At 38.1% G+C, this 24,318-nt stretch overlaps 1 protein-coding gene across 1 annotated transcript; it reads right to left on the bottom strand.

The window, feature by feature from the left end:
* Window positions 1-8,565: 8,565 nt before the first annotated feature.
* Window positions 8,566-11,740, bottom strand: LOC131635281 (pyruvate decarboxylase 1). Its single transcript, XM_058905894.1, has 6 exons — window positions 11,118-11,740; window positions 10,786-10,949; window positions 9,632-10,193; window positions 9,467-9,555; window positions 9,265-9,382; window positions 8,566-9,162 (listed from the first exon to the last, which is right to left on the bottom strand). The coding sequence occupies exons 1-6, from the start codon at window positions 11,595-11,597 to the stop codon at window positions 8,803-8,805; spliced, it is 1,773 nt and encodes a 590-aa protein (XP_058761877.1). The 5' UTR covers window positions 11,598-11,740; the 3' UTR covers window positions 8,566-8,802.
* Window positions 11,741-24,318: the final 12,578 nt, after the last annotated feature.

Raw genomic sequence — 24,318 nt, 5'->3', positions numbered from 1 at the left:
ATCCCCAAACCTCCTTCCTCCTTCTCCCGACAAATTTTATCCCACTGAACCCAATTCACTTTCCTTCGCACCAATCCCCCACCCCAAAGGAATTTTTTAAACATAGATTCTAGCTTTGAAATAATACCTGTTGGAGCCTTAAAGAATGAGAGAAAATAGACGGGAAGCGCGCACAGAACAGACTTTAGAAGGATAATACGACCTCCAATTGAAAGGTGTTTGGTATTCCACGACGCCAATCTACCTCTAACTATGTCAATCACTGATTTCCAGGCACCCATCCTCCGATGATTTCCCCCAATGGGAATTCCTAAATATTTGAATGGAATTCCTCCAACCTGACAATTAAGAACCTCTGCCGCCTCTTCCAGCCACTCTGTTGATGTGTAGATGCCTATTAGAGAACTCTTAAGAAAATTTACTTTTAGGCCTAATACCAATTCGAACAGTTGCAGTGTCGCTTTAATTGCCCATACATTCTTCCAACTTCTTTTACCCATCACGATAGCATCGTCAGCATACTGAACATGAGATACCTTCACCCCACCATTTTCGAACTCATAACCATCAAAGAGGTTCCTTTGGACACTTTTCTCCATCATAATATTAAACCCTTCTGCTACAATGAGGAATAAAAAAGGGGATAAAGGATCCTCTTGTCTTAATCCTCTCCGCATCGGAACTTCTTCTGTTGGGCTTCCATTGAGCAGAACCGAGACAGACGCTGTACGAAGACATTCATAAATCCAGCTTCTCCATTTCACATTAAACCCCACTTTTTCCATCATAAACTCAAGAAATTTCCAATCCACCAAATCATTGGCCTTTTCGAAATCTGCCTTGAACATTATAGCTTCACGTTTTCTCCTCTTGGCGTCGTCAACAAGCTCATTTGCTATAAGAATACAATCACCAATTTGTTTCCCTTCCAAAAACGCAAACTGAGTTTCTGCTATCACTTTGTACACTACTTTCTTCAATCTATTCGCGAGAATTTTGGATAAAATCTTGTACATACATCCAATAAACAAAATAGGCCGAAACTCTGACACTCTTACCGGATTCGCCACCTTCGGTATTAAAGAAATGAATGAACTATTAACCCCCTTAACCAATATCCCATTTCAGAGAAATATTCGTAAAATTCTTGTTTAATCTCATGTACTCCATACAACTTCGAACTTGTTGTCTCTAAATACGAAATCTCATTGTGTTTTCTTCTGTTCGTCACACATCGATGGAAGAACTTAGAGTTTGCGTCACCCTCTCGTAGCCACCTCAATCGTGATTTCTGCCACAATATACTTGCCTTCATTCTTGGCATCGAGAACAATTTTGCATAAGCCTCCCTCTTATACTTGATTTCATCCGTGGATAACACTGTGACTTCTTCTTTTTGCCCCATCTCGTTCATAACTTTTTTTGCTTCTTTTATTTTATCATCTAAATTCTCAGTATGTTTCTTGCTCCATTCTTTAAGTTGATTCTTAATCTGCTTCAATTTTTCTTTCAAAACAAACCCTCCCCATCCTTGAACCTCCAACGAATTCCACGACTCTTCTACAAACTTATGATACCCTTCTAATTCTCTCCAGCACTCGAACATTCGAACCGGTTTTAGACCCCAATTCATCTCTTTATCACAGATCATGATCGGGCAATGATCCGATAAACCTTTATCCAAGCACCATTGATTACAGTCTGGCCAATGATATATACAACCCTCTGAGAACAAGAACTTGTCGATACGACTCATAGATGACCCATCCAAATTCGACCATGTGAATTGTCTCCCTTTTAATGGTAGATCCACCAAATCTGAATCTGAAATGAATTCCTCAAATTCCTCCATCTCTTCTCTACGAAGAAATGGTCCTACACCCTTCCGTTCCGCTTCTGACCTAATTGAATTGAAATCCCCCATTAAACACCAATTTGTGCCTAGGTTTGATTTCATAATCTCTGCAAGGTCAAACCACAGCCTTCTCTTTCCACCAGCATCACAAGGAGCATATACGTTTACGATTGTCACCTGAATCTTCTTTATCCCCCATAAACCTTGCACACCGATGAAATGTTCACCCTTAATTTCCGTTTGCTTTTTGAAAGTTTTAGGGTTCCACAACATGAGCAATCCCCCTGACCTCCCATTAGAAGCTTTAAAATTTACACCACAATTTTTGTCGCCCCACACTAGTTGGATCGTCTTCTCTTCAACCTCCTTTAGTTTAGTTTCTTGAATGCCAATTAAATCAGGACTATTTTTTCGAATAACCTGAAAAACCTATTTATTTTTTACTACCCCACCCAAACCTCTGATATTATAACTCAAGATCATCATCACTTCACTAGAGCTCCTACCTCCACTTCAAACCAGAACATCACCCTCTACTTCTACCCTCCCTTCTTAGCTTCTTAGAGGCCTTCTTGTCTCTGACTTCGTTAATGACTAATTTTTCCACCACGGCTTCAACCTCCCCACTGTACTGAACCCCGATTTCCGACCCATATTCCCAAACTCCTTTTAAAATATCCTTCACCTCTCCATGTGCCGCGATCCAAACCTTCAATTCTGGCCCCCTAAGGATAGGACGGGAGCCTACAAAATTTACCTTATTTATCAAAATATTATTTTGGATGTTGATTAAAAAGTACTTTGCAACCTAATATTAGCTTAGTGAGCCTTAAATATAAATCTCATCTCGATGGTTACTCCAATAACCATATGTTAACAAAATTCCCCTTTTCTAGCATTTGGTAAGTACATCACAACTCGGCGAGTCGATGTAGATGGTCTCACATATGAGTCTAAATGAACAAATATCTCATTATTCTCGATGTTTTCATCTAAAACTAAGTGAGTTTTATGTCTTCATTTGTATTAAAGTTTGGGCGACTTTATCATGCCTTTCATATTGGAGTCGGAAAGGATATTTATAATGAAAGGCCATGATAGACTTAGTTAGGACTTTTCTTGTCAATTATGGTCTGGAACTTATTAAGGTTAGCTTCAATTCCTCTTATTTTGAGCATGAAACCTAGAATTTTTCTGGCCTAAACTCCAAAAAACATTTGGTTGAGTTCAGGCGCATATTATATCTTCTCACTGATGCTAGTATATTATCAAGGTATTTATAATGGTTCTTCTCTTCAAGGGTGTTGGCCACCATATCATCTATATATGTTAAACTCAGAAACTGTTATAGCAATTGGAAAGGAGATATATTAAATGATAGCAAACTGAGGCTATATATGTATCCAATACAACGTGACCGAGAGTAAATAGCAACTGCATCTAACAACCCTAATATGCAGTGGAAAGAATCAAAACACTAACTAAACTCCTAAAGAATAGGTCCTCCTAAATACTAGGACTTTATTAAACAAACTGACAACAATTAACTACTAACTCTATCATTCCCTCCCTTAAACTAATGCATCTAAGCTGCAGACATTATAACTTCAGTCACTCCAAGCATGCCGCGAAGCTTTTCAAACTGCTCTAATTTCAGTGGCTTTGTCATAATGTCGGCATTTTGTTCTTGAGTGTTGCACTAGCTCAGCTTAATGACTCCATCATTCACCAAGTCTCTAAAGAAGTGAAATCTTACATCAATGTGCTTACTCTTGCCATGAAACACTGGATTCTTCGATAACTGTATGGTAGAGTTGTTATCACACATGATCACCGTACTAGTCTTCTCTTCAATTCCAAGTTTTTCCAATATCCTCCTGAGCCAAACACACTAACAGCCGAACATCGTGGCAGCTATATATTCTGCCTCCGTAGTAGACAGAGCAACCACCGGTTGTTTCTTTGATAACCAGGAAACAGCTCCAGCTCCCAACATAAATACGAATCCAGATGTACTTTTTCGATCATCCAAGTCACTGGCATAATCACTATCCGTAAATGCCAAAAGTTTCAAGCTGTTATCCCCCTTTTGTAGAAAATTCCATGATCTGCTGTACCTTTTAAGTACCGCAGAATTCTCTTTGTCGCGAGCCAATGTGACATAGTAGGACTGGTCATGAACCTGCTTATTAAGCTAACACCATACATTAAGTCAGGCCTAGTCGCAGTCAAATACATGAGACTTCCAACCAACTGCTTGTATAGAGTTTCATCAACTCCAACTCCATCCTCATCTTTGTACAGCTTTGTACCTGGAACTATTGGGTTCTTGACTGCATTGCTATTTTCCATGCCAAACCTTGCTAATACTTTCCATGCATACCTTCTCTGACATATGAATATTCCATTCGAACACTGTTTGACTTCTATCCCCAAAAAATATTTCATTTTTCCAAAATCAGACATATCAAATTCTGACATCATTGAAGCTTTAAACTCGTCACACATACTTCTATCATTCCCGGTAAAAATCAAATCATCAACGTAAAGGCTAACTATCAAAATTTTACCTCCTTTTGTCTTGGTGAACAAGGTGTGCTCATTGGGACATCTTTCAAAACCTTCATGCACAAAGTAGACTTCAATTCTGCTATACCACGCTCGCGGTGCCTGTTTTAGTCCGTAAAGTGCTCTCTTCAACTTGTAGACTTTCTCTACTTCTCCCTTTTTAATGAATCCCTCTGACTGCTGCACAAACACTTCTTCCTTAAGTTCACCATTAAGAAAAGCACTCTTTACATCGAGTTGAAAGACCTCCCAACTGAACTGAGCAGCCATGGAAAGTATCACACGAATGGTGTCAAGCCTCGCCACCGGAGCAAATACTTCAGTGTAATCTATTCCATGACGATGTGCATACCCTTTTGCAACCAATCTTGCTTTGAATTTCTCTATTTCTCCAACTTCGTTCCGCTTAGTCTTGAACACCCACTTAACTCCGATAGGCTTTACTCCTTTAGGCAATATTGTAAGCTCCCAGGTATGATTCTTTTCTATGGCCTCAATTTCTGCTGACATTGCTTCCCTCCACTTCTTGCTTTTATTTGCTTCTCCAAATGTAACAGGGTCAGTGACTGCCAACATTACATTGAGATTCTCTTCCTCTGAAAGTCCTTCCCCTGTTTCATAAGCTTCCATCCAACCTGGTGCTCTTCTTTCTCGTGCTCCCCTCCCTTCAACTAATTCTCCAATTGTGTCAAGCACTTTAGGTGCCCTTGGATTTTCCTCATTTGAGTTGCTGTTTGAATTTCTTATTTCACCACTTTCTTCTTCAATATGATCATCACTTTCATCTTCAATGATACCATCACCATATTCTAATATATCCCCCTTGATCTCCTTGTGTGTTCTGCCCCAATCCCAACTTTCTTCTTCTTCAAAAATTACATCTCTACTGATGATAATTTTCTTCGAAACCGGATCACATAATCTCTAAGCTTTCGATTCTTCACTGACTCCTAAAAAAAATACATTTTTTACTCTTATCATCCAACTTGCTCCTTTTTTGATCCAGCACATGGACATGTGCTACACAACCGAAGATTTGAAAATACTCCACCACTGGTTTCTTACCACTCCATGCCTCTTCCGGTGTTGTATTTTGAACTGCTGCTGTTGGACATCGATTTTGAATATGTACACACCATCGCACAGCATCCGGCCAGAAAGTTTTGGTAACTTGTTTCTCACTTAGCATGGATCGCACAGCATTCATAATTGTCATGTTCTTCCTCTCGGCAACACCGTTCTGCTGGGGGTATAGGCTGCTGTCAATTGCCTACTGATGCCTTGTGATCGACAAAATTCTTTGAACTCATTTGAGTTGAACTCACCACCCCTGTCTGTCCTCAAACATGTTATGTATGCCCCTATCTCCTTTTCAACACCAGCCTTGAAGTTTTTGAATGTGACAAAAGCTTCTGATTTTTCATGCAAGAAATAGACCCAAGTTTTACGAGTAAAGTCATCGATAAAACTTAAAATGTACCTCTTGTTGCTGCTGGAAGTTGGCGTGATAGGACCACATATGTCTGAATGGATTAGCTGAAGCGGTTTCGATGCCCTCCATAAGCTTTTCTTGGGTATGGGTTCTCTATGTTGCTTGCCAGACAAACACGTGGTGCATATCTTCTCTGAATTTTTCAGCAAAGGTAAACCAATTACCATCTTGTTGTTAGACAACATTCTCAATCCCTTGTTAATCAAGTGCCCGAACCGGCAGTGCCACATGTGAGCTTCTTTTTCAGCCACTCCTTCAATCTTTAAGCACATAGAGCTCTTTGTTTCCATGGAGGCTAACACAAAGAACATTCTGTTCCCACTCATATCACTTTGCATAATCAAACCTCTCTTAGGATGAAACACTTTGCAAGTCCCATTTTGAATCAAGATTGATAATCCCTTCTCTTGAAGTTGTCCCAAGCTTAATAAATTGTTTTTAAGCTCAGGAATATAGTAAACATCAGAAATCACCTGGGTTATGCCACTCACTTCCACTCTTATGCTTCCTTTTGCAACCACGACCGTTGTTGTGTCATTCCCGAGTTTTACTGTTCGGCTAAACTCTTCTTCCAGATCAAGGAACCATTCTTTATTCCCGGTCATGTGATTACTGCATCCTGAGTCGAGGAACCACACCTTGTCCCTCTTTATTTCATGATGCTCTACATATGACATCAACAAAAGCTCCTCCTCTTCTTCTAACTCAGCATAATTTGCTTTCTTTTCCCAGTCGGGACATTCATATTGAAAGTGTCCCAACTTATGACATTTGAAACACTCAATGGTTGCTTTGCTTAGAGGTTGTCTTCCTCTACCTCGACCACGTCCTCCTCTGAATGCACCTCGACCTCTTCCCCTTCATGCTCTGTCTTCATGAGCCACTTTCAACAAATGTTCCTCCTCATGGTAGCCCTGCATCCTCTGTTCTTGAACCAACAAACTCCTATGCAATTCATCGATACTTAGCGCACTTAAATCATTTGACTCCTCTATTGAACAAACAACATAATTGAATTTGGGAGTCAAAGATCTAAGTACCTTACTGACCATTGTACTCTGCTCTATTGTCTCGCCATTCGACTTCATTTTGTTTACTATACACAAGGTTCGACCCCGGTAACTGTCTACCTTTTCTCCTTCTTTCATGCCGAGAAGTTCAAACTCTCTTCTCAGTGCCTGAAGTTGAGCCCTTTTCACCTTAGTGGATCCTTGATACTTCTGCTTCATTGAATTCCAGATTGCATTCGACGTCCCTTTGCCGAGAATTGTCTCTAGAATTTGTCTATCTATTGCCTGGAATAGATAGTTGTTGACCTTCGAATCTTTGAGTTTGGCTTCCTCCACCATCTTCCTCTGTGCCTCATTTGCTGATGACGTCCCAATTGCCGGTGTCGGTATTCCTTCATCCACCAGACTCCACATCTCCTTACTTCTCAGAAAGTTCTCCATCGTCATCGCCCAAAAATCGTAATGGCCGTCGAATTTTGGGATGGAGGGTTGCAAAAATCTATCTGATGTTGACATTCCGCTCTCTCTCTCTCTCTCTCTCTCTCTCTCTCTCTCTCTTTCTGTTTCACTCACACTCTTTCACACAGCCAGGCCCTTTACAGAGCTCTGATGCCAATTGTTAAACTCATAAACTGTTATAGCAATTGGAAAGGAGATATATTAAATGATAGCAAATTGAGGCTATATATGTATCCAATACAATGTGACTGAGAGTAAATAGCAACGACATCTAACAGCCCTATTATGCAGTGGAAAGAATCAAAACACTAACTAAACTCCTAAAGAATAGGTCCTCCTAAATACTAGGACTTTATTAAACAAACTGACAACAATTAACTACTAATTCTATCAATATACACCTCTAAATTGTGTCTGATCTAATTTTCAAACACGGTATCCATCAGCATAAACATAAGTCCTCTCCCCTATGTTTTTGAAGCCAAAAGACATTACTTCATAATAATAATTTCAGTTATTGGCCATGAACATTATCTTAAGGGCTTCATATAGGCTCATTTTAAACTGATTATAACTTGAGTATGCATTCATAAATTTGAGCACTTTGTAGCCTAAAGATCCATAGATCATCCTATCAATGTTAGGCAATGAATATGGATCTTTTGGACTGGCTTGGTTGAGATCGGTGAATTCCACATACGTTCACCATTTTCCTTGTGGATTTATTTTACTTTAACCCAAACCACGTTTCAACCTTTAAGACCTAAAAAATGTTTGCAATTAATTTTAATTTGATAGACTATTTAGAAAATACTCAAACTTATAATAAAATGAAATTTTCATTTTCTTATCAATTGAGTGAAGCGGTGAGGCAGAGAGAAAAGTTAAGTGGACATGAGCAGGATTTATATATCTTTTAATCTTTCTTAAGGATGATCATGATAATAGAAGTATTCTGGTAAGCAGCGTTGAACTTATATATTATTATCAAGGAAAAATTACCCCAGTGGTCCTTTAAGTTATTTAATTGTAACACCTTGGTCCCTTATGTTGGTTTCATTTTGGATTTTGTTAGACTTTTCTCGGATGACAGACAATAAATTTGATAGCAACAATTTTAGCTTTTTTTTTACAATAGCCATATGGATAAATAAATTTTTCAATTTAGATGCACATGCATATACTACGATTCATTTGTATATCTTCATAATAATTCAAAGTGTTACATACAACAAAATGTCATCAATGCTATGAGTAAAGCTACACCAGTTCATAATTTCAACAAAGCTCAACAAACGAGCTTTTATTCCAACTTATTTTCACTTTTGTCGCATTTATCCTCAACAGCAAATCTAGTACACCAAAGTACACAGATTATAATCTTTGTTTACAACAATACAATATTATGAATTGATTTTCTACTGAGGATTAGGAGGACGACCGTTGGCAGCAGCAACGCGAGAACCCCATTCTAGCAACTCTTTGCTGGTATCATCCTTATGTGCAAAAACTTCTATAAAACATAGTGAATCTTTCTCTGCTCCAGTAGCTGTTGCAATTGCTTCTGTCAAATCTTCCTCGGTGCGTACCTTCGCAGTCCAGCATTTCCCTTGTCCGTTATGGATGGCATTCACAAAGGCGGTATAGTCCCAATTCTTGATCACGTTATACGGGCCATCGTGAATCTCAACTTCAATTGTATAACCTCCGTTGTTTATCAGGAAGACGATGCTACGTTGACCACAACGGATCATTGTTGAAATATCTTGCGCTGTCACCTAAATTAGGCCGAAACAAATTAATGAACAGGTTTACTTGCTGTTGAAACCTAACATTAATGTTATGAATAGGAAGTTTTATTTTCTTATAATGTTTCTAACCTGAAAACTTCCATCACCGATGCAAGCGATGACACGCTTATCTTTTGCAGCCTGTGCATATCCAAGAGTAGCACCAACTGACCAACCGATTGATCCATACTGCATCTGGAATTCATAACTGAAAGATGGAATCCAAACTCGACAATGTTAGTTTAAAATTGTGATTATCATATTACTCATGTGGAAATTGGGAAAGACTTACCCGCAATTCTCTGGAAGGCGAAGCTTCTGACAGTTAAACCATGAATCTCCGGTTTCAGCTATTACGGCGGTATCTCCACTAATTAGCGCCTGTTTGACAAATTTAATTGCTGAGCAAAATGGAAATATTATCCGAAGAATAAATCGATCTAGAAATAGAAATTACCTGAATGTGCTTGAATAGAACATTAACTCGAAGAGGTTCGTCCTTCTCTCGCTTAAGAGGAATGCCTGACGGAACATAGATACGGCGGTAATTCTCCATAGCTGTGGTGTTATTCTTCACCTTTTTTGCCAATGCAGTTAAGAAATCAGCCATGAAAACCCATCCCAACGAAAGACCATTGCCAATGGTCACGCGATTAGGCTGTACTATTAAGGATTTCTCCTTCTTGATCAACAATGAGTATCCAACGGAGCTATAGTCGTTGAAGATGGGACCGACGAAAACGTATGCATCAGCAGACTCGACTATCTCCCCGCAATAGCTAGTACTGACAGCACCCCAGTATGTTCCGATGAAATGCGGATGATTTTCAGGTACGAGTCCTTTACCAGAGGGCATAACAGCTATTGGATATCCACTTGCTTCTGCAAACTCCATGAAAGCCTTTTGTGCTTTTGCAACCCTTAGTTTTGGTCCACCTACAATAACTGGCTTCACAGCTTTGTTCAGAAAAGCAGCGGCTTCTTCCACGGCCGCTTCTAACCCTGCTTGATTGCTTACCCTGCACAGAATTTTAAAAATTTGTAAATATCTTTATCTTAATACTAATGCCAAATATGAATACAAGAACAAACATGTTCCACAAATACTATAGGAGAAAATTATCATCAATTAAAGTTGCACTAATTGCGTTTAACAAATCTAACATGTATCTTCGAGGGAATTTGAATTCTGTCCCTTGATGCTATAAGAACAAGCTCATACCACTGAGTTGACACCTTATGGACAAATACTAAAATAAGTAACTCAACTTGACCACACAAATAAAAAATGAGCTTAACTATAATTAAAAAGCTTCATTGGATTTTTCCTATCACTAGCAATAATCATGCTTTCTAAAAGGATCATACTCATTAGCAAAACAAATAACAGAAACTTCGAAAATATAAAAAGGAGTGATTGATTAGTAATCAAAATCTCCGTAGACACCTCTAAAAAAAGTGTTTATGTCAAGGTCGGACACTGAAGCAACACCAACCCTTATGATTACATTCAATTTATTAAGTTTTCTCAAATTACAATCGGTGTCGACATGTTAGTGTCAGTGTTGTGTCCGGTGTCCGTGACTATGCTTGGTAGATCAAAATACATACCTTGGTGCAAGGAAAAATGGAACAGGGTCCCTAGCAAAAGTTGGATGAGGAATTCCAGGAAGATTACAACCTATACTTATATAAACAGGCTTGCTTTCTTTCAAAGCAGTAGAAATTGCAGTATCAATAAGTTCATGCGCATCATCCAAATTATTCACCACAGCCTGAAAAATTCAAATCACAACATCATCATCATCATCAACAAAACCACTCTCAAAAATCAAAAACAAAAATAACCTATAAAGCACATACACCGACACTACCACTATCAAGTGTCCGTGTCAGTGTCTGTGTCGTGTTTCTCATATCAGTGCGCTACATTGATCACTCACCTGAAAACATGTGATCGTCTGAAAGCACCGAAGCTCCTGAGAGAAATCCGGCAATCCAATAGTATGATGAAGAATTCGGTTAGTACCATAGTCATTAGAATTAGGTCCTCCAACAATACAAATCACCGGAAGATTCTCACTGTAAGCTCCGGCAATGGCGTTGAGGATACTAAGTCCACCAACCGTAAAAGTAACAACACACGCGCCAACTCCTTTAGCACGCGCGTAACCGTCAGCAGCATAACCAGCGTTAAGCTCGTTACAGCAGCCAACTAGATTAAGCTCCGGCTCGGCGATCAGGTGATCGAGTAGAGTTAAATTGAAGTCCCCGGGAACAGAGAAGACGTCGCGGACGCCGATCTCAACTAGCCGCCGAGCTAAGTGGCGGCCCATCGTGCCGTCGCATGAGGAAGGACGGAGAGGGATAGCCGGAGCCGAGGTTGGACAAGGCGCTGAGCCGTTTTGAGTTTCAGTTTCCATTGAGTTTGATAGTTTTTGTGATTATGAGTTTGTGTAATTTTGTTGATTGAATTAATAGCAATTGTGAGTGTGTGAAGAGAAGAGGTTTATGAAGGGGTTTAAATATGGTTACTTTGGATGGTTTTGGAAAGTGGAAAAAACTATGTGCTGTGGCTTGGTGTTAAAGAAAACAATTATGCAGCAACATGTGTTTTGTTTTTATGTTAACAAAAAAATTTAATACAGTGGCAACAATAGTGTAGTTTAATATATTATTCCATTCGGTGTCCTTGAATTGAATATTATTGGAACTTTGGAACAGTGGTGGTTTTGCTTTTCTTTGATGGTTTAGTTAGTTTTTCTAATAGTAGTAACAGTAGTTGGTTTTTTTATTAGTATATTTTGGGATGGCCCGGTTTTTGACGATTTGATTGAAAAATTGTGTTATGTAGGAATGATTTTTTGAATTTTCAATTTTTTTTTTGTGTGTGGAGAAAACAGAGGTTTTTTATAGCTGGTTTTGAAATCTAGACACGGCTAGTGATTAGTTGCCACCGCCTTAAGTTGTGCTGATTTTAATATAGGCTATTTTTGATCTAGGATGTGTTGATGTCCATAAGGTATATCCTTATGCATGCACGGTGCATAACTACTCAAATATTGTTTATATTACTCAAAGTATTATATTTATTACTCAAAATAATATACAGATTACTCAAAATAGTATAAATATTACTCAGAATAATGAATATATTGCTCAAAATAGTTAAAATTCAATATTACTCAGAATGGTGTGAATATTATTCAGAATAATGTATTCATTACTCATAATTAATAATTACTCATAATAAATAGATGTGTACAAATAATGCATATATTATTCATGGATTATGATATTATTACTCGTTCCTAACTAAAATATTACTCGGAACAATTTAAATATTACTCGTACGAGACTTATGCACCGTGTATAAGGATATACCTTATGCACATCAACCTGACCCTTTTGATTTGTTGTTCTACTAATTTCTAGATTTTGGTTTTTTTTAATTTATAATTTTGATTGCCAATTGTGTTATTAATTTCTGGATTTTGGACCCTACTTTTTATTCATTTTTAGATTTTGGGTCATCTATTTAAATCCACAATTTTGATCAGTTTATTTTATAAATTTTAAAATTAATTTAATAAATTATTTTTTATATTAGATTATATGTAATATGTATAATAATTTAATAAAAATAAGTAATATTATAATTGTTTGCAAAACAAAAAATATATAAAAAAAATTAAGCAATTGGGCTCGAGTGGTAAACGAGCTCCTGCAAAGGACGAAGTTTGGGAAATATCGAGTTCGATTTCTGGTGGGAACAATACTTGGTCAGTGTCATGACCTCTCGACACGAACTCTGAATTACTAGAGTCCTTTCTCCTAGGAACCAGAGTGCATAAAGCAAAAAAATATAAAAAAAAATATCATTTTTATTTATAAAAAAAAGATAAATGTAATAAACATCAAAAAAAAGTCAAGGAAACAACATAAGATCCACATTCTTAGATTTTGACCAATAAAACAAAATCATATAAATAGTGTAGGTTTTAATGTTGGAAATTGGTTAAATATTATTGTATTGATATGTGTATATTAACTTTAATATGTCCGATCTGTTTGAGTTAAATATTATTGTAAGTATATTGATTTTAATATTTTTGGGTTTTCTTTTGGCTAAAGCAGTTCATTCTTACAGGCTTTATGCTTAGGGTGTTGTGTATTGGTATGCTTATACCAACTTCTATTAAATCATTTGTGATGGCCGAGCTCTGAAATACATACACAAAGGTCGAAAAAGGGATGGCAGAGAAAAGAACTAGAGGGATAGGAAGTTGGAGTTGTGTGAGTTTGAGCGATCTCATGATCGGTACGAGGACATGTCGGGGTATAAGCCTGGTATCGATAGCTTATCCATAGCCACGGTTAGCACTTACAATAAGTATAGGAAGAGTTTATTAGTTAAATAACCTTGATGAAGCACATGTAAGGAAGAACAATGAATAGTCATCAGAATTGTAATAGGGGTTATGATCATATGAAAAGCAATGAAATTGATTAACATCGAGGCAATATAAATGGTAGTTATTTCTATGGAGCTATAAAAGGGGGAGGACGCGAGGAAGAAAGGGACAAACAATTTTAGACAGTTACATAAACTAATGCTTGGTTGGTATTACTATCAAATAAGTTACAAAGTGTACTTTTTATCAATATATTTAGCATCCATCGTGTGGCCCCGGTAAAACTGACTTGGTCCACAATGTCCATCTCATAACAAGAGCTTTGTAATCCAACGATGAGAAACACCAAAAATAGTAACAACGATGATTAACGTATCATAACAAAAAATGTGGTCGTTATGGAGGAATTGAGGCAACATAATGAAGCTTTGTAGAGAGACATACAACAAAGGCATCAATAGCCCATTGTGGGGGAGGAGGAAAAGAATTTCTTAATCTTCAACCTCTATATTTTAATATCTAGGTGACGTCTATCCTTGAAGGATTCAAACCACCTTCACTAATACCCTTTGAAGGAAAAATTGATCCTCAAGAATAGGTCACAACCCTAAATACCCAAATGACCATAGTCAGAACAACGTATTCTCTAAAATTCAAACTCTTGGCGCGCACACTCAAAGAGGCTACCCTGAGGTGGTACATGAACTTGTCTAGATTATCTGTAATCAGCTACTAGGATCTCACAAGGAGGTTAATTCATTAATTCTCAATGAGCAAGCATAAAAGAGTATGGACCACTAGTTTACTTAATGTTCGTCTGGGAAATGGTGAATCATTGAGAGAATATTTTTCTAGTTTTAATGAAACAACTATTAACGTGATTCACCCTAGTCAAGACATGTTTCTGTGGGGCTTTCCAAAATGGCCTCAAGAAGGGATAATTCAATGAGTCACTCACATACCAACAGACTCAATGGATGAGAACATGACAAAGGCAAAAGTCTACGTGAAAGGAAAGGAGAGTAATATTGAAAAAGAGCGAGAGATGCAAAATAATAGAATATCAGGAAACCTGAATCATCGAATGCTCGGAGGAATCCATACATTTCAGCCCATCTGAGATAGGAACACATTCAAACTAACAAGGAGACCAGTGGATAGATTCACACCTTTAAATACTCGGAAAAGGTCAAATACTAGAATAAGTATATCACACCATAGCCATTCTTCTCTCATGTACCAATAAAGGAAGTGATTGGTGTTGGACTTAATGTTAGAACAAGATTTGTTCTGATCAATATTCTTAGTTTTGATGATAACAATGTATATGAATTTTGTATGAGATAATGTGGTACTCTAATACTATGCAATTTCCATTTCACGAATTATATAAAGAGTATGCACAAAATCAGCGCAAGAAGCACTGACTCAGAAGGTTCAGCATGCAACATCAGAACATGGTCTGGCAAGACATCAGAAGATGGTCAAGCAGAATCAGAACATGGTCTATGGAAGCATCAGAAGGACTTGAGATCAGAAGCAGAAGCACTGAAGTTCTCATGGTATCACGCTCAGAAGCACTTCAAGGTCAGAAGACAAGAAGATGCTCTGCACCAAGCTGTTTGACTCTGATGATATTCAAACGTTGTTCACACAAACATCAGATCAGAAACAAGTACTAGCTGGCAGGCTACGCTGACTGACAAAAGGAACATTGAAAGCTATTAAAGGCAACGTCAGTAGACACAACGAAAGCAAGGCTCGAGGTAGTTGACAAAAGAGTGAAACATTAAATGCAATGTTGTACGGAATACGCAAAGCATTAAATGCTCCCAACGGTCATCTTCTCAAACGCCTATAAATATGAAGTTCTGATGAGAAGCTACGTTACGAATTCATAATACAACACTTGCGCAAATATACAGAAACGCTGTCAAATTCAAAAAGCTCTCAAACTTCACCATCAACCTTACTACATTGCTGTTGTAATACTTTAGTGAGATTAAGCTTAAACTTAAGAGAAAATCACAGTTGTGATAATAGCTTTATAAGAAGCATTGTAACTCTTAAAAGAATTTGTTTACATTAAGTTGTAAGAACTAGAGTGATCAGGTTGTTGATCAGTATACTCTAGAAAGTCTTAGAGGGTATCTAAGCAGTGTGTTCCTAGAGTGATCAGGTTGTGATCAGTATACTCTAGAAGACTTAGAAGTTGTCTAAGTGGAAAACCATTGTAATCTTGTGTGATTAGTGGATTAAATCCTCAGGTGAGGTAAATCAATCCAAGGGGGTGGACTGGAGTAGTTTAGTTAACAACGAACCAGGATAAAAATCATTGTGCAAATATTTTTTATCGTACAAGTTTTAAAGCTACACTTATTCAAACTCCCCCCTTTCTAAGTGTTTTTCTATCCTTCAATTGACATCAGAGCGCCGGTTCTAAGGTGCAAGCACTTAACCGTGTTTAGAAAAGATTCAGGAAGAGAAAAACGCTTCAGTACAAGATGGCTGGTGAAGATCCATCAAATACATCCACATCTGACTCTGCTGAGCAATACAATGGAAATGGTAACAATGGTTATACTAGACCACCAGTATTTGATGGTGAAAACTTTGAATACTGGAAAGATAAACTTGAAAGTTACTTCCTTGGTCTAGATGGTGACTTATGGGATCTGCTGATGGATGGTTACTAACATCCAGTGAAAGCTACTGGCGTAAGGCTTACAAGACAAGAAATGAATGATGATCAAAAGAAGCTATTTAAAAATATCATAAATGTAGGACTGTTTTGCTGAATGCTATCTCTCATGCTGAGTATGAGAAGATATCTAACAGGGAAAATGCCTATGATATATATGAATCATTGAAGATGACCCATGAAGGAAATGCTCAAGTCAAGGAGACCAAAGCTCTTGCTCTAATCCAGAAATATGAAGCCTTCAAGATGGAGGACGATGAAAACATTGAGAAGATGTTCTCAAGATTTCAAACGCTAACTGCTGGATTAAGAGTTCTGGACAAAGGCTACACCAAGGCTGATCATGTAAAGAAGATTATCAGAAGCTTTCCCAGAAGATGGGGTCCAATGGTGACTGCATTCAAGATTGCAAAGAATCTGAATGAGGTTTCTTTGGAAGAGCTAATCAGTGCCTTGAGAAGCCATGAGATAGAGCTGGATGCAAATGAGCCTCAGAAGAAAGGTAAGTCTATTGCATTAAAATCTAATTTTAAAAAACGCACTAACGCTTTTCAGGCTGAAGAAGTAGATTCTGAAGAATCAGAATCAGAAGAAGAAGATGAGTTGTCCATGATCTCCAGAAGGGTAAACCATCTCTGGAAGAGCAAGCAAAGGAAGTTCAAGAGCTTCAGAAGTTCAAAGAAGCCGGAAAGAGGAGAATCTTTTGGAGGCAGAAGATCTGACAAGAAGAAGGTCATCTGCTATGAGTGCAATGAGCCTGGACACTTCAAGAATGAACGTCCAAAACTTCAGAAGGAGAATCCCAAGAAGAAGTTTCATAAGAAGAAAGGTCTTATGGCAACATGGGATGATTCTGAATCAGAATCAGACTCTGAAGGAGAGCAAGCAAATCTTGCACTGATGGCCACAGTGGATGATGGATCAGAATCTACATCAGAATCAGATTCTGAAGAGGTATTTTCTGAACTATCTAGAGAAGAGTTAGTTTCCAGTTTAACTGAACTTCTGGAACTCAAGGCTCATCTTAGTATCAAATACAAAAAGCTGAAAAAGCAATTTGAATTTGAAACTAAGAAGCTGGAAGTGGAAAACTCTGAACTGAAGGAAAAAGTTTTAAAATTATCCAAAGATATTGGATCTCCTTCTGAATCAGAAAAATCCATTCCTACTCAATCATATTCTGAAAGAATATGACTCGAGCTTCAGAAAGTTCCTATCTAGAAGTATTGGCAGAAGTCATCTTGCTTCTATGATATATGGTGTTTCTGGAAACATAAGGTTTGGTTTTGGCTATGAGGGTGATACCTCACATAAATTTGAACCTGTTGATGATTTGAAAATCACATACAAGCCATTGTATGATCAGTTCAAATATGGCCACTCACATGATATTAGGCTCACTTCACATGCCAAAAGCTTTAACACTACACACACCAAGAAGCAAGTGACACAACCTAAAAAATATCATGCTGCCAAACCTAAAGAATATCATGTTGTTCCTCCTGTTACTTATCATGCTAAACCCAAGTTCAATCAGAACTTGAGGAAAACTAACAAGAAAGGACCCAAGAAATTGTGGGTACCTAAGGAGAAGATAATTTCTGTTGCAGATATCCTTAGCAGCAAAGTAGACAAAGCACAAAATGTCATGGTACTTGGACTCTGGGTGCTCGCGACACATGACGGGAAGAAGGTCTATGTTCCAAGACCTGGTGTTTAAGTCTGGTGGAGAAGTCAAGTTTGGAGGAGATCAGAAGGGCAAGATTATTGGCTCTGGAACCATAAGTATTGGTAACTCTCCTTCCATAACTAATGTACTTCTTGTAGAAGGATTAGCGCATAACTTATTGTCCATAAGTCAAATAAGTGACAATGGTTATGACATAATCTTCAATCAAAAGTCTTGCAAGGCTGTAAGTCAGAAGGATGGCTCAATCCTATTTACAGACAAGAGAAAGAACAACATTTACAAGATTGATCTTTCAGATCTTGATAAGTAGAAGGTGGCTTGCCTTATGTCTGTTTCTGAAGAGCAATGGGTCTGGCACAGAAGATTAGGACATGCTAGTTTGAGAAAGATTTCTCAGATTAACAAACTAAATCTGGTCAGAGGTCTCCCAAATCTGAAATACAAATCAGATGCTCTTTGTGAAGCATGTCAGAAGGGCAAGTTCTCCATACCTGCATTCAAATCTAAGAATGTTGTCTCTTCCTCAAGGTCGTTAGAACTTTTGCACATTGATCTGTTTGGACCAGTCAAAACAACATCTGTCAGAGGGAAGAAATATGGATTAGTCATCATAGATGATTATAGCCGCTGGACATGGGTAAAGTTCTTAAAACACAAGGATGAGTCTCATTCAGTGTTCTTTGAATTCTGCACTCAGATTCAATCTGAGAAGGAGTGCAAAATCATAAAGGTCAGAAGTGATCATGGTGGTGAATTTGAGAACAGATTCTTTGAGGAGTTCTTCAAAGAAAATGGTATTGCCCATGATTTCTCTTGCCCTAGAACTCCACAGCAAAATGGAGTTGTAGAGCGAAAGAATAGGACTCTTCAAGAAATGGCCAGAACCATGATCAATGAAACCAATATGGCTAAGCACTTTTGGGCAGAAGCAATAAACATTGCATGTTATATTCAGAATAGAATCTCTATAAGACCTGTTCTAAATAAGACTCCTTATGAATTGTGGAAGAACAGAAAGCCCAACATTTCATATTTTCATCCTTTTGGATGTGTCTGTTTTTTCTAAATACTAAAGATCATCTTGGTAAGTTTGATTCTAAGGCACAAAAATGTTTCCTTCTTGGATATTCTGAACGCTCTAAAGGCTACAGAGTATACAATACTGAAACATTGGTTGTATAAGAATCAATCAATATCAGGTTTGATGATAAGCTTGGTCTTGAAAAGCCAAAGCAGTTTGAGAATTTTGCAGATATAGATATTGATATATCAGAAGCTGTAGAACCAAGAAGCAAAGTTTCAGAAGCTGAAAATCTCAGAAGCAAAGAATCAGAAGATCAAGTTGCTGCATCTTTAGAGAATCTCAGATTTCTGAAGAGCCAACAGTCAGAAGATCTTCTAGACTCACCTCAGCTCACTCAAAAGATGTGATCCTTGGAAAGAAAGATGATCCTATCAAAACCAGAGCATTCCTTAAGAACAATGCAGAATGTCAATTAGGTCTTGTTTCTTTGATCGAGCCAACTTCTGTTGATCAAGCTCTAGAAGATCCATACTGGATAATTGCCATGCAAGAAGAACTTAATCAGTTTACAAGGAATGATGTATGGGATTTGGTTCCTAGACCAAAATGATTCAACATCATTGGTACAAAGTGGGTCTTCAGAAACAAGCTTAGTGAGAAGGGAGAGGTGGTAAGAAACAAAGCCAGACTGGTGGCTCAGGGATATAGTCAGCAAGAAGGGATTGACTATACAGAAACCTTTGCACCAGTGGCCAGATTAGAATCTATTCGCTTATTGATTTCCTTTGCCACTCAGCATAACATCACTCTGTATTAGATGGATGTTAAGAGTGCCTTCTTAAATGGTTATATAGATAAGGAAGTCTATGTTCACCAACCTCCTGGTTTTGAAGACTCTAAGTCTCCAGAACATGTTTTCAAACTTAAGAAATCATTGTATGGATTGAAGCAAGCTCCTAGAGATTGGTACGAAAGATTAAGCTCTTTCCTTCTGGACAATGGTTTCACTAGAGGACAAGTGGATACGACTCTCTTCTGTAAAACATCTAAGAAGGAAATTTTAATTTGTCAAATTTATGTTGATGATATTATTTTTGGAACATCTAATGCTTCACTTGGAAAGGAGTTTGCTAAGTCTATGCAGGTTGAATTTGAAATGAGTATGATGGGTGAACTCAAGTACTTTCTTGGGATTCAAATCAATCAAACTTCTGATAGAACTTATGTTCATCAAACGAAGTATGTGAAAGATTTTCTGAAGAAGTTTAATCTTTCTGAAAGCAAAGAAGCCAAAACTCCTATGCATCCAACGTGTGTTCTAGGTAAGGATGAGGTAAGTAAGAAGGTAGATCAGAAGTTGTACAGAGGTATGATTGGATCTCTTCTATATCTTACTGCTTCTAGACCTGATATTCTATTCAGTGTTTGTCTGTGTGCTAGATTCCAATCAGATCCTAGAGAATCTCACTTAACTGCTGTTAAGAGAATTCTGAGGTATCTAAAAGGTACTACTAATGTTGGTTTAGTCTACAGAAGATCTAAAGAATACAACTTAGTAGGATTTTGTGATGCTGACTATGCTGGAGATAGAATTGAAAGGAAGAGTACTTCTGGAAGTTGTCAATTTCTAGGAAGTCATCTAAACTCCTGGTACAGCAAGAAGCAAGCTACCATTGCCCTCTCAACAACAGAAGCAGAATATGTTGCTGCTGCTGGTTGTAGCACACAAATGCTCTGGATGAAGAGTCAGCTAGAAGATTATCAAATATATGAGAGTAACATTCCTATCTTCTGTGATAATACTTCTGTCATATGTTTATCTAAGAATCCTATCTTACATTCCAAAGCTAAACATATTGAGATTAAACATCATTTCATTAGGGACTATGTTCAGAAGGGTGTTCTCTCTTTAAACTTTGTTGATACAGACCATCAATGGGAAGATATCTTTACAAAACCCCTTGCTAAAGATAGGTTTAAGTTCATTCTGAAGAATATCAGTATGGATTTATGCCCAGAATGAGAAGATGAGAAGATCTTATGTATGGTTAAATTCTGAAATGTGTTGGGATTATGTGTATATAAGAAGTTCTGATAATGATCAGCTAGAAGTTCTGATTCTGTTATTACTAACGTTTCATTATCTAAGTTGATTCAGAATCTCTTTTAAAGTAAAACAGCTGTCACCAGTTTTCCAGAAAACGAACACGTGTTTACTATTTCTGGACAAGCATGCGTGTAGTTGAGGAGACGCCGCCCTAGGTAACTGTGCAAATCATTTCATTTTGTCACTTTATCTCTCCTAACGTCATTTCTCATTAAATGCAAATTGATGTCATGTTTTTCTGTAATCATTTCACTTAAACCATATTGCATTTATTATTTTCTTTTATTCATCTTTTAAATACCCCGCTTCATCTTTATTTCATCTTTTTCGCTCTCTCTTCATTCGTCCCTCTCCTTCTGCATTCATCGCATAAACCCTAGCTTGTGTCTGTAACTAAGCATTTCACCATGAATCCTACATCAAGTTATTCAAGCCCAACAGAAGTGTCATCCACTCAACTGGTTCTGAGCAAGCGTGGTTTTGCTCCGTTGAAGACCTGTTCCATTCCTACTGAAGAGATGGAAGTTCTTTGTGAGTTGTATGTTGACTTTGAAAATTTGAAAGCAAATGGTTTCCATCCTGATGCAAGGATCTTGGCACAAGGCTGGTCAAACTATCTTGGTAGATTGGTTGGACCAATTTATCTGACTCTTGTGAAAGACTTCTGGGCTCATGCAACCGTTACTTCAACTGCTATCATCTCCTTCGTGTTAGGGCATGAAGTTGTGATAACTGAGAAACTGATCAGGAAACTGTACAACTTGGATGATGAAGAAGGATGCACTGGTCCTCTTCATGGTAGAGTTAATTGGCAACAGGTTGAAAAACAAATCTCGTTTGCTACTGGTATTGAATCCCATAAAACCGGTACATTGAGGGCGTTTTATCAAGTTTGGGCTGAAATTATTCTGGGTTCTCTCCATCACAGAAGGCAGTCGTTCTCCTCCTCTTACATCAGTCCTGATCACAAATACACTCTCTTCTGCATTGGAAGAAGAATTGAATTGAATATCTCAAACATTCTGTTTCAGAATCTGAAGTTGGCTATTGAAAAGTCAAGAGATGAAGAACGTGAGAAGTACCCTCACCTTCCCAGATATACTATTCCTTTCGCCAGAATGATCTCAGATATTCTGATAGAAAGTGATTTGATGGACTCTCTAAGGACTATTGGAACGTCCAGGTTTTTTGGAATGATTCATGGCCCTGTCTTCAATGGTGTTGATTTGTTAAGATTGCAACTTATCAGGGAGACAACTTCTGCTCCTGTGATCCCCACAGATATTCTGTCTAGAAGAACTCCTGTGGAAGGCTTTGCTACATTGTTCCAAGCAGAACTTCACAAGGCTGTTAAGCATTACTTGGAAGCTTCTGTCAGAACTCAATCTTCTGTTGATCCTGCGTGGATTCATGGAAGAGTGCTTCCTTCTCAAGCTGATCTTCAGAAGAAGGCTCAGAAGAAGCAAGAAGCAAGGCTGGAGAGAAAGGCTGCAGAAGAAGCTGCTAAAGAAGCTAAGAGGCAGAAGGTTACTTATGATCCTCTTAAAGTAGATTCTTTTCAAGCAATAAGAACGGGTAACTTCTCCAGGCAAGTATATCAACCACCTCCTTCAGAATCTCAATCTTCTATCCAACCTCCTCCCTCTGAACCTCAAAACACCCTCACCATTCAAAATCCTTCTCAACCATCTCTTGCTACACCTGTTTTGAACCCCACTCCACTAAATGTATGTCCTCCCACACCTTCTGATATCCCATCATCATCAACCCTCCCCACTGATATACCATCCTCATCAACCATCTCCACAGATATTCCATCCTCTTCAACCACAACACCTCCACCTTCTATATCCCATCCCTTTCCTACCAGAAAATCCAACCCATACTGCCTTCTCTACCCTGACTACAAATTCACCTTCAACCCTCCTGAACCTGAACCTCATATTTACCTGGAGTTGTTCAAAAATGAAGTTATCAGTAGGCTGGATCTCTTGAAGGATGCCTTCTTCAATGATCTTGATTATGTTTCAACTAGAAACCTTTGGAGAAGCTTTCGCCAGGATTTTCAAGTTGGAGCTATGGCTGTTCAAAAGAGACTAGTGGCTGCTGCTCCTGGTTATGCTGGCTATCTTCTTGAAGTTGATAATGGTGTCTATTATCATCATATCAGAAACAGGAGAGTTCTTGAGGAGAAGATGATTGTTGATGAGCTGCTGGACAATCCTTGTAGGGATATTGTGGTATGGAGACCTAAGTATCCAGTTCTGACTGGAGACTTCAAGTCCTTGTTCGACTTTCTGAGGAAAAATCCTTCTGAGGAAGACCCCAACTTGGTCATTCCAGAAGTTGTTGACCCGCCAGAAGTTGAAGGTCCTTCTGCCCCAAGGAATCTTGCTGCCATTCTTCAAGCTCTTAAGAATGGAGATTCTGATATTCCTGCTGCAGAATATGAAGGAGATGCTTATATGGAAGAAGCTGATGCTGAAGATCATCCTGCTGGAACTATTCCTGTTGAGGAAAATCAAGGTGATGATCTGACTATGGAAGCTGCGGTTCAGAATGTTGTTCCTCTGAACAGAAGTTGTGAAGCCTCTTCTGGTGAAGACTCTAGAGGTTATTCAGAAGAACCAAGCTGAGTTATCTTCTCGCATGGATGCGCAAGATACTACCAATGATGAGTTCCGCACTTTCATGGAGAGGCAGACTGAGAGCAATGCTGGGATTCATGACATGCTGGCCAAGATTATGTCTAAGCTAGGTTCATCTTAGTATTTGAGTCTTAGTTGTTTCTCGTTGTTTTTTGCATCTGCTTTCTATGCATCCTCCTTGTACTTCTGACAATTCTCCTTTTGCAATCAATGAAAATTATCCTTTCTTCTCTCATATTGTTTGTTTTTTTCATCTGAATCTTTTATGTTTTTTGATGTTATGACAAAAAGGGGGAGAAAATGTGATAAATGATATGATTTATTTTATCAGTTGCTGGGAGAAAGTCTCCACATTTCTAACAAGAATTTGCAAGTTCTATGTCTTTGAGTGTTTTGCAGGAATTGAAGATATTCTTAAAAGCTCAACATGAGAAGCAAAGACATGAGGAAAAGCAATTCTGTATGGAATCAAGCTCATGGAAATTGAAGCAAGCTGAGTGCTGTAAAGCTTCAAGATCAGAAGCAAGAAGGAAGAATGTTCTGATATTCTGATGATAGA

This window comes from Vicia villosa, unplaced genomic scaffold (genome assembly GCF_029867415.1).
Source record: "Vicia villosa cultivar HV-30 ecotype Madison, WI unplaced genomic scaffold, Vvil1.0 ctg.001462F_1_1, whole genome shotgun sequence".
NCBI lineage: Eukaryota > Viridiplantae > Streptophyta > Magnoliopsida > Fabales > Fabaceae > Vicia > Vicia villosa.
Note: the sequence above shows the minus strand (reverse complement) of the source record. Positions and strands in the feature narration are given on the sequence as shown.